Source organism: Helianthus annuus, chromosome 16 (assembly GCF_002127325.2).
Source record: "Helianthus annuus cultivar XRQ/B chromosome 16, HanXRQr2.0-SUNRISE, whole genome shotgun sequence".
Classification (NCBI taxonomy): domain Eukaryota; kingdom Viridiplantae; phylum Streptophyta; class Magnoliopsida; order Asterales; family Asteraceae; genus Helianthus; species Helianthus annuus.
The window spans coordinates 61,368,169-61,379,112 of NC_035448.2; the positions used below are offsets into that span (position 1 = coordinate 61,368,169).

Below are 10,944 nucleotides of genomic sequence, written 5' to 3' on the forward strand. Positions count from 1 at the left end.
TGTAAGATATGTGTTTATTAATCATTTGTTGTTAAAAGGATAAATTAACGTATAATAATTTACATCGAGATAGTTGGTAAACGGGTTTATAATATGTAACTATTTTATTACTTAGTATATAAAATTATATTTATTCAACCCGTGTAATACACGAGATTCTAACCTAGTAATACACATAAAGCAAATACGTATTAACGTTGGGTTCGTTTTTTAACACGAAATACCGTGCGAAAAACGCTACTTTTCGCGGCCTTTTACCAAACCGGAGTAGCGTTCTAACCCGTGTTTATCCTTAACATAAAAATATTAGCTCATAATAATCCTAATATAGCAAGCAAGTAGGCTTAAAAGTCAAAATGGGAACACTTGTTGTGCCCCATGTTCCGATCAGCAATTATATACCCCGCACCTTGCTTCATTTCTTCCATTTAAGCAAAATTCAAACACTCTCAAACCCGCTTAGCTTCTGTTCCAACAAGTTTATAACAAATCCCAACCATAACTTTGAGGTATACAAGTGTTTGTGTTTTGATAGTAATTTTGTGCCCTTTTCATGCTAGAACTTGTATATAACAAACAAAAATGACTTTGATCCTTTTGGCCATGAAGGCTGTTTATACTCCTAATAGAAATAAAAATTTCATACATGGTGTTTAGTGGTGGAAAAGTTGAGGATTATGGATCAAAAACTCATATTTTCGACAAGAAAGTTGTGATTTAAACAATAACCAAAAAAAAAAAAAACCAAAAAAGACTAGTAACAAGGCTTGATTGACGATGGTGAACATATGTTTGTGCTCTACATGGTGTGTAGGTACCGTTCTTAGAGTTATTCAGGCTCTGGAAGTATAGAAATCGCTCAAAGGGTCAAGAAACGGAAGATATAATACCAAAAATCGAATTTAGGGCCTTTAGAACTTTGTTTTAGCATACCTTTTGGCATGGGTATCGTTAGAACATGAACGTTATAGGCTGATCATATACGGTGAAAATAAGTTCTATGAAAAATTTAGGAATTTTTGGCATTTATGAGAATATTTAGTTTTTTTTTTTTTGCTGTAATCGGGCAATTATTTTGTTCATGTCCGATTGTCCGTTCATTAATAAAATGGGCATGTTCGTGTTTGTTTATGCTTTTTTTTTACTTTAACCGAACATGAATACGAACATATAATCCAACGGCTATTTTGTTCATGTTCATTCATTAAATAAGTGGGCATGTTCTTGTTGGTTTATACTTGCTCATTATAGAACAATTACTTTGTTTGCATTTATCCATTTAGAAATTGGGCATATTTATATTCATTCATGTTCATTCGCTCGTTTATTATAGGCATAAACAAACTTTTCAAATACAAATAGTTTGGTTCAATTATAGGCCTAATGAGAGTCTAAATCTTTGCAAATACAATACTAATCACACAGAGATTAAAAGAAGGGGGGGGGGGGTAACTTTGTAGAATAGTAACCAAGTTTCAAAAGTGTTCTAATTAGGTCACTCAAGTTTCAAAAGTATTCCAATCAGGTCACTCAACATTCATTCTTCATTAAAATTAAGGGGTTTTTCATCCATTTCATGGGTAACCATGATGATGCGGATTTTTGTTTATTTTTTCTCTTTTATTTGATGCTAACATCGAGTGATGACGTGGATTGTAACTTGTTTTTTTAATTTTAATGTAATTAAATGGTTTTTATTTTTAATAAATATAATTTCGTATATTAAAATAATTCGACCCCAACATCTTATGCTCCATTTTTTTCTTGACACGTGAAAAAAAGACATGACACGATTTGAATGTTAAGTTATCTAATTGTGACAAAAACAACACCAGTAACCGAATTAAAACACTTTTAAAACTTGGTTACTATTCTATGAAATTTTCCCTTAAAAGGGTAAGAAATTTGATGTTAAAATTTTTTTGCTGTTAAACTTTTTTTAAAATTGAAATTCACTTTGTAATTTTGAAAGGTCCGTTAATAAAAAAACCTAATATTCGGAAACAAGGCCCATCAAAAACTTAACAAAAAACATTGACAAGCAAGTTGACTGTAAAGAGTGTGCATACTAAAACCACTTCGGATCCACTTCCGTACACCGGCGGTTGCATCTCCACAGCTCCGGCAGCATCTCCGGCGGAGTTCAAACCCTTCAGATTTCAACTCCAATCGCTATGGCGTACAGGCGAAAGCAAGGATTTGCCACAAATTCAACGTTGAACAACGGAACTTCAAACCCTAACCCTAATTTGAAACGAACTAATGAATCTTCATCTTCTCCGGACGACGATTCATCATCCGCACAGTCGCTTGCTGCACAAGCGATTAGAGCATCGTCTGCGTACCGTGATTCTTCTCTCTCGTCGGCTTATGGTGAATCTGCTCGTTCGCCTAGAGCGAAGTTGAATCCAGTTCGTTCTTCTTATTCGTCTTCTGTTAAGGTATGATTGACGCACGGTTTATGTATGTATACATGTTTGTTTTGTATCCGGTGGTCTGTGTTGTTAGTGTGTTAGTGTAGTTGCACAATAATATAAAGTTGTGAACCCTAGAGTAGTGACTTAATGAACCAGTACTGTGTTGGCTAGACCTTTGGCACTTGAAAGTAAGAATTTAGTTTGTAGTTTGTGTGTGTTTGATGAACATAGAAGAAGGTTTATGTGTTGATTAATTGATATTAGTGTTATAAACTTAATTATGTTTTATATTTATATAAGTGTATGTATCATGTATAGAACATTGTCGTAGGTTAGTATTAATGTTAGTTTGGTAGTTATTGGCAGTTTGCTTGCTGCCGATTAACGGTATTTGTTTGCTGCCAATTAACCGCCATCAACAACCTTGTATATAAGTGTAACTTCCTGCAACGATGGAAGACACCGAGATATTGTAATTCGATATCCATTCTATCATTTCGATCAAGTGTTATTCGTTGTTTGTGTGTGTGAGTATTTTGATATCCAACAATTAACTAGTAGAACATAAGTTTTTAAGAGGTATAAGAAAGTTTTGTGCTTAATGGTGATGTGTAGCCGGTCTCTTATATTCTACATTCTCTCTTTTGACAGTTTCATTTTTGTTAAATTACATTTACTGATTGGATATTAAGGTTGATTATCTTTGCTTAAGTAATCATGTAGTTCCCTTAGCAGATGGTTACTCGTGGTTGTAGGATGATTCAACAAGATATGGTAACACAACAACGAAGAATGTAGAAGAACCCAAACGTGGATTTTGGGGTGCTCTTGCTAGAAAAGCTAGAGCCATAATTGATGACGATGATGATGTGGCCCAACAGTACGAAACACCTGAAAGAAGGAGACAACAGTTGGCTGATATGGAAGCAAAGAGCCAGGTAATCAAGTCCATTCAAAAGTTTCTAATCTTTTTATTTATTGTTATTGCTGTAACTGATTATATCCTGCTTTTTAGTGTGAATTTACTCTTGTTCAACATCACCTTCTGACATCCCTTACAATGCCCCTATGTGAATTATTCATAGTTGCCAGAGAACCGTCGAAAGGCAGATAATCCTGCATTGCAGAAGGGTCTAAATGCAATTACATCATCCTTCAATTACATTGGTAATGCTCTTGAGGTAAAGCTTCTGATGTACATGTTTATTTCAGCTAAGTCTAAATCAGTCGATGATTGAAAAAATAATAATTACAGAAGCTACCGTCTCAAGAAATTGTTAAATGTTTCAACACATGTTACCCTTGCAGGAGGGCATGACTGTTGTGGAAAATCGAACTGCAGAAATCATTCAGGAAACACGCAAACTACAGATTAAGAAAAAGCCTGAGGAAGTTCCAGCTTCAAATGCCAGGCAATTACCGCAGATGAAAACCGATACCGAAATTCAACTGAAGGCCTCGAGAGACGTAAGGTGGCATATGTGTGTCACTGGTTCATAATTTCATATAATACAATCTATTTTGCATGTTTAGGTTATTTTTACTTTTTCGTATAGAGTGTTATATGTTACTGTTATAACACTTTTTGTCCAGTTTTTTTTTTTTTATAACAGGTAGATATGGTTAAAAAAACATTATAAACTTCCGAAAAAATTTAAAAGAATACTATTGTAGCTTTTGGTTGGAGATAAATGAGATGTATGATATGGGGTTGCGTGACAGGTGTCAATGGCAATGGCAGCGAAAGCAAAGGTTCTACTACGGGAGCTGAAAACCGTGAAGGCCGATCTGGCATTTGCAATGGAGCGTTGTGCTCAATTAGAAGAGGAAAACAAAATCCTTAGGGAGACCGGTGGGGGAAGCGATCGCCCCGAAGACGATGATTTGGTATTCTTTAGCACACTGTTTTACCGGGTGACACTCGTGTATCGGGTTGAGGTTAATATATAATTATTTTTTTGCTTTGTGTACATGGCAGATTCGACTACAACTGGAGTCGCTTTTAGCAGAGAAAGCACGGTTGGCACAAGAGAACTCAGTTTACGCAAGGGAGAATCGGTTTCTCAGGGAAATTGTGGAATATCACCAGCTAACGATGCAGGATGTGGTTTACATAGACGAGAGTCGAGAAGAAGTCTCAGAAGTTTACCCCGTCAGCAACCTTCTCGCGACCAATAATAATTTGGCACCATCAATTCCTCAAAGCGCAAACCCACACATAATTGGAGGTATCTCGTCTCCACCCGTTACACCCATAAGCCCCTTTGTTGTAAACGCAGGCGATCAACAGAAGATGTGAGCTGTTTCTTTTTTTGTTAAATTGTTTTGTTTCACATCTGGACCTGATTCATTTGTGGTGAATGTAATTGTTTTAATCATGTATACTTTTATGGTACATGTATGTATGCATTTGTATTTTAGGAAATCATACATGATCTGAAAGATATATGCAAGGTATATTAACATATGTATAATATATATACAGTTTAGGGTCATATGAACGTCATTACGTACATTTTTAACATCAACATGAACATCATGGGTACTATATACCGGTCAATGTATCTAACTTCAGATGGCCTGATAGTTGTCGGAACAAGTTCCATCTGCAGCGGTTAGTTTGTAAAGGTCACGAGAGATCCTAACCATTGATTCATGACGCTCAAGTTGTGACGGGATAGATCCATGGTTGTAAATAGCTGTACATATTGTTTTGTATCATCAAAAGAACTGGAAGAAAAGACTGGTTGATCCATCACTATATGATTTAATATCCGCAGGTTTCACAAGTGCTCGACATAGTGGGCATGTCCTCTCCCGATCAAACCTGTTAAAAGCCGACAAATAATTAATTTATTAAATAAGATTCGGAAACTATATTAAACAGAAAGATGCAAACTGACCATTCTGACACACACTCTTCACAAAATATGTGTTTACACCGTAGCATGATTGGCGACCGCAGTTTTTCCTGACAAATTGCACAAAGATCTCCAGCAGCAGTGACCTGAACAAAATTTCTCTAATTTCATAAACGTGTGTGGATGAAATCAAAGAGGTACATGAAAGAATAACATAACAAAATTTCTCATCGATGGCAATCTTGGCATATATGTGTGTGGATGAAATCAACTTTAACATTGACACACAAAATCATGTAAACCGAACACAGCCGGGTCAACCCATTTTGCTAAACGAGTCTTCACATGTTAACAGAATGATGGGTTGTAAACAAGTTGTAAACGGGTTGGCGGGCTGAGATAAATGGATGGCAAACGGGTTGGGCCGACTGTTTAATTAAACCCAAACCGGTCACCCCAAACACAACCATTTAATTAAACGGGTCAACCCGAATACAACTTGTTTATTAAACGTGTTTCATGTTAGGAATTGCCACACCTAAATTTCTAAGCAATATAATAAAATTATTTCATTTTTCATCTTAAAAATTCCTACTAACTTGCTCGGTAGATGCGGATGACCCGTAATGCAGCTCTTTACGAGATAACGCTCTTAATGCAGCAAACAATAACCGAACCTACACAAAACAGTCACCAACTTGAAAAGCCAACAACAGTCGGTTTTTTAAAATACATTAACCGTGTTATATAAGTATACCTTTTGGATGACAGATGTAAATTTGAAAGTCAAGTACAAGCCTGTTGTAATTGATGAAAACATACTTCCATACTCTTTGTTTAGGAAGAACTGGTACCAAACGGGGGCAGGCAACACCGTGCGATACAGAAGCAGCGTGTACTCAACCAGAGTCAACATTTGACCCTGGAAAAACATATATCCTTGTGTCAGAGTATATTCTAGAAAAAAAAAATCAGAAAACATCAAGCAATACACAAACATGTGTTCTTGAATCACCTGCTTACGATAATTATGACCTCCGATGTTCTTGTAGTACATCAAAAGTAGACACTTGAAAGCCATTGCTGCCTGCCGTGCCATTGAATCTGAGGTCAACAAACTTATTAGGCGATACTCTTCTTTGTTATTTGAACTTTATGTCTTGTGGGTACCATCTACTTCGAGAAAAAAATGTAGATGGGGCCCGCATGAGAACTTACCGTTGACCAAGATGATGAATAAAGCATGCCAAAATGGTGGGACTGACTTCGGAGGAAGCAAAACCAATGGGTACATAAGATCATCATTTTGATACCACCAGTAAACAAAAACTACATGCAGCATAAAGATCACAGAGATGCTGATAAGAACAAAAAACTTCCTCTCTCCCTGCTCAAAATGACATTTACAAATGCTTAGTATCAACTATCACAAATTCGGGTTTCGGTCGAAAATAAATTGGGTTTTTGGTATAAGCTAAATATCAAATAATGGTTATTTAAGTTATGTTATTCAGCCCAATCCAATTACATTTGTAGCCCGGTCCTATTTAGCCCAACGCAATAACAATTAATGATTAAAAAAATAAAATAAAATTATCCGGTTCGGTTTTGAACTCCCTAATTCAGTTTCGTTTTCAGCTTTAACGGAAAAACTTCAAACCAAATAAACCGAACCAATAAACACCCCTACTTTTGGGCCCTAAATGCAGTGGAAAAGATGATTTCACAAACTTGAATCATACCTTCAACGCAGTTTGCTTTTGCAGAATATCATTTGATTTGAACAGGACTGCAGAAATCCAAATTGTCCCGAAAAAACCTGCAAGTTCAGAGCCATTACCACCAATGATCACCTTCATTTAAATCCATACAACAAAATCAAGCAAAACACAAACCTTGCAAATGCTGGCGTATTAACACAACCAACAAAAGCAACGAAAACGGAAGAATCTGTTCAATCCACTGTGCCACATTCTGAATATCATACCGATTACTATTCAACGAACCCGAAGGCATCATCTGTCCATCATCCATCCGTTCACCACCACCACCGTCCGCCACAGCATTAACCGACACCTCCTCCTCCTCCTCCTCCTCCTCATCATCATCATCCACACCACTCATAATCCTAATAGAAACCTCATCAGTAACCACATTCTCACGCTGCATCTCACCATCAGAACCAGAAACCGCTTGCGATTGTGTGTGGAACACGCCAGCGTGCTCCAGAAACAACAGCAGCGGAGGTCGAATGATTTCGCGTAATCGGAAACGGAAACCTATTCTACCGCTAGTTGAAGATAAATTATTCAAAGTAGTAGGTTCCATTTGTAGCGTGTTCTAAATCATCTATCAACACAACAACAACAACAATAATTTAACAACAACAGTGAACTACAAAACCCTAGGTAGTAGGTTCGGTTTCTAGAATCATGAAAACATAAACAAGAATCACAGAATTTAAGAAAGGGATAACAGTAAAAGTGTAGGTTTGAGCAGATAGATAGGGAAGGAACTTGAACGGCACGTTGGATGTGTTAAAGAATTAAAATAGGAGTCAGTGAGTGAAATTAGGTCTGGAATTGGGGGGAAAGTGATTTGTGATAAGGAGTGAGGATATTATTATTGTGGTCTGAAATAGGGGGTGAGGTGAGGTGAGGTGAGGTGATAGAGAAAGAAAGAAAGGTGAGGGAGGGAGGGAGGGAAGGTTAAGAGTGAGTGTTGTTATCGCCGGGGAAGGTGGTTGACAATTTTTACGCGCAATTTCCAACTTCCTCTTCCTAATACTTCCATTTCCTTTTTTATTCATTGCTCATCCAACTAACTCATCAACTTCCATTTCCTAATAACTCATAGTTTCACCAATTTATATTTATATTTGTATGAAGTAGATGAAATACAAACCATATATTTCGTATATAAACTGTAATAACCATTTAAATAGTTTGATTAATTTATATTTATATTTTATCGAGTAGGATCAAATATAAACCATATTTTGTATAGAAACTGTGAGAACCATTTGAAAAGTGTCATGTGTCATCTAATCAATTATAGAGAAATGGTAAAATAATAACCTAAATAATATCAATTATATTGAATTCCCTATAATTATGCTAACAAGCAATTAATTATTTATTTGGATCTTCTTTTTGTTTTTTCGATGTGCTAATATAATCTATCTATAGTTTCTATAAAAGGAAAAATCCAAGTGACATAAGAAAAGCTGATGTGTCAGCATAAGAGGGTGTCCAACAAGGCTTTTCTTATCTCATTAGGGTGAAGGGAGTGGTTAAACAGGTGAAAGTGGCAAACTTTAAAATGGACCAATCAGAGTGTGCCATGTCAGCAAGTGTGAAGAGTTTAAATTTTGGTGAAAAGTGTTGGCAGTGGTGTAAACACTTAAAAGTGGCAAACTTTTTTTATTCTTTTTTTATTTTTTTCCTACCCTCCACAAATACCCATCACCTTCAAAGAAAACCCTAGCACCCACAAGTGAAAACCCAGACCTTTATTTTTTTCCTACCCTCGAGCTCAGGTCACCGGTCAAAACACACACACATCACAACGGCCTCCACTCCACCACAGTCACCTCCACCGCCACCATCACCACTCGCCACCACCACGGCACCACCACCGGTTCCACCTCCATCTTCAGCATCATCCAATCATCATCAGCATCATCCAATCATCATCAGCATCATCAGCCACTCGCCGCCACCAACACCGCCGTGGCTCCGCCCATCGTCGCCGCACCTGTTCCACCGGCTATATAGCCGTTACACAGAAAACAAGACACCAATCATCATCAGCATCATCTCTCTCTTCTTTGTCGATCGGTGAGATGTTGCCGATTTCACATGTTTGCCGCGCAGGAAAACATGTCGGCGCCGGTGTTGCCGCCCGGCAAACTGGTTTGCCGATGACTTCACCGCACCACTCCCTTCACCCTTATTACATCATAAAACCTAATATTAAAAAACTTTAAAATTCAAAGTTGGCCCACATCAAACCACTGCCTTATGTATTTTCAAATTTTAAAGGTCTGGCCTACATTCTAATTCTAAAGTGCAACCACTGCCCATCTACGAGAAAGTAGCAGCTGGTTCCTTTGGCAAATGTATACTTAGCAGCAGCAGATGTTGTTATCTTCCGTAATACTTTTAGATCACCAGATGTTTAACGCTAATTACCGAGAAATTCAAATTTAAATATGTATGGGAATAAGTAATTAGCAATTAATGCATGTCACTCAGATTCAAACTCCTGTCAATCATGCTTCTTATATAAGGCTTTTCTTCTCATTTCCCTCTTCATATTTCTTCTCTGATTTTGAAATTTGAAATTTAATCACAACCCGAATTCCGAATTAGAAGCATGTCAATATCAGTTGACAATAATAATCTTAGTTTTGTTAACGATTTGAATCCTGCTAAGGATATGTGGAACATGAAGGCGAGAATTATACGAAAATGGAATCAGGGTTACAAAATGGAGATCATCTTCATTGATGAGAAGGTAATTTATATCTCTTCTTTTCCGTTTTATTTTAGAAAATGTAGTGTTGTATGCTCAAAACATAATTTCTTTAAATGTTCTTCAGGGTGCTAAGATTCAAGGAGGTATTAAGAGTCATCTGATACCTGTTTTTGATGGGCAGCTGCAAGAAGATGCTGTTGTGATTCTTTCGAAGTTTGGTGTTGGTGAGAATAAAGATTTGTATAAAGTAGTAGTGCAGCCTTATAAAATCAACTTTTATAGATGCACACCTGTTACTCGTGTGAGAGATTGGCAAGGTGTTGAGTATGGTTTCAATTTCAGAGCTTATGAAGATATTCTTCAAGGAGAGGTGTTAAACACTTTGAGTGTTGGTAATGTATATTTTTGTAATCATGTCTTGCTTGTATAATATTAGAGACTTTTACTTATATTCTTGTATAATGTGATCATGTAGATGTTGTTGGATCTGTGATTTCTTGTGGAGATCTTGAAATCTTTGATTGACCTCCAAAGGAGACTAAGAAGTTGAATTTCGATATTGAAGTTTTGGAGTAAGTTGTTGTTTATATGTTCAGTCATGTAGTGATCATAAAATGTATTTAATGATGTTAATAAATAAGATGAAGAATGTTTATATTTAATGTGGGATCATGTAATGGTAATAAATGAGGTTTATATTGTTTGTATGTAATGCTGAATTATGGTAATAAATGAGGTCTACAGTTTATTGTTAGTGAATATAGTACTGAAATTGAAACCATTTGCTACTTTAATAAATGTTATAGTTTTCCTGATTTATTTTCTGTTTTTATCCATTCAATGTTGTTTTGATATGAATATTATTTTCATGTAGTGGTAAGGTTTGCGGTGTACTGTGTGGAATGATTATGCTCTGCAGATTAAGGACTTCATTTCTAAAGTCCCACCTCATGAGCATGTGATGGCTGTTATACAACATGGAAAGTATAAGGAATGAAAAGGTATTTTTGTTACTTTCTGCAAATCTTAACTATACTGTTTATTTCTGGCAATAGAAAGACATGTATACATTAAATATCTATATACTTTTCCGTGTAGGTGAATATACTGTTCAAAGTGACAAGTTTGCAACACGAATTTTTCTGAATCAAGAAATTGATGAAGTTGATGAGCTAAGGAGGAGGTAA

General features: G+C 36.3%; 2 protein-coding genes and 1 long non-coding RNA gene across 3 annotated transcripts; 2 read left to right on the plus strand and 1 right to left on the minus strand.

The window, feature by feature from the left end:
- Positions 1 to 2,017: 2,017 nt before the first annotated feature.
- On the plus strand, positions 2,018 to 4,863 carry LOC110884927. The gene is made up of 6 exons (XM_022132630.2): positions 2,018 to 2,441; positions 3,173 to 3,355; positions 3,503 to 3,598; positions 3,726 to 3,884; positions 4,140 to 4,304; positions 4,396 to 4,863. Exons 1-6 carry the CDS (start codon positions 2,175 to 2,177, stop codon positions 4,714 to 4,716), a joined length of 1,191 nt encoding a protein of 396 aa, XP_021988322.1. The 5' UTR covers positions 2,018 to 2,174; the 3' UTR covers positions 4,717 to 4,863.
- LOC110884925 (RING finger and transmembrane domain-containing protein 2) lies at positions 4,850 to 8,122 on the minus strand. Its single transcript, XM_022132629.2, has 8 exons — positions 7,174 to 8,122; positions 7,021 to 7,097; positions 6,497 to 6,665; positions 6,294 to 6,382; positions 6,036 to 6,200; positions 5,878 to 5,955; positions 5,321 to 5,424; positions 4,850 to 5,244 (listed from the first exon to the last, which is right to left on the minus strand). The coding sequence occupies exons 1-8, from the start codon at positions 7,604 to 7,606 to the stop codon at positions 5,139 to 5,141; spliced, it is 1,221 nt and encodes a 406-aa protein (XP_021988321.1). The 5' UTR covers positions 7,607 to 8,122; the 3' UTR covers positions 4,850 to 5,138.
- A 1,559-nt stretch (positions 8,123 to 9,681) lies between these two features.
- Positions 9,682 to 10,127, plus strand: LOC118488337. Its single transcript, XR_004884263.1, has 3 exons — positions 9,682 to 9,796; positions 9,882 to 9,981; positions 10,100 to 10,127. It is a non-coding gene; the product is annotated as an uncharacterized LOC118488337 (long non-coding RNA).
- The last annotated feature ends 817 nt before the right edge of the window (positions 10,128 to 10,944 follow it).

What these genes read in the sequence shown, in the direction of transcription:
- LOC110884927 (XM_022132630.2), top strand. Translation starts at nt 2,175, where the DNA reads ATGGCGTACAGGCGAAAGCAAGGATTTGCCACAAATTCAACGTTGAAC. An exon ending in ATATGGAAGCAAAGAGCCAG is followed by an intron (nt 3,356 to 3,502) that starts GTAATCAAGTCC and finishes AATTATTCATAG; the next exon opens with TTGCCAGAGAACCGTCGAAA. An exon ending in AACTGAAGGCCTCGAGAGAC is followed by an intron (nt 3,885 to 4,139) that starts GTAAGGTGGCAT and finishes GTTGCGTGACAG; the next exon opens with GTGTCAATGGCAATGGCAGC.
- LOC110884925 (XM_022132629.2), bottom strand. Translation starts at nt 7,606, where the DNA reads ATGGAACCTACTACTTTGAATAATTTATCTTCAACTAGCGGTAGAATA. An exon ending in AATACGCCAGCATTTGCAAG is followed by an intron (nt 7,098 to 7,173) that starts GTTTGTGTTTTG and finishes CTGAACTTGCAG; the next exon opens with GTTTTTTCGGGACAATTTGG. An exon ending in TTACATCTGTCATCCAAAAG is followed by an intron (nt 5,956 to 6,035) that starts GTATACTTATAT and finishes TGTTTTGTGTAG; the next exon opens with GTTCGGTTATTGTTTGCTGC.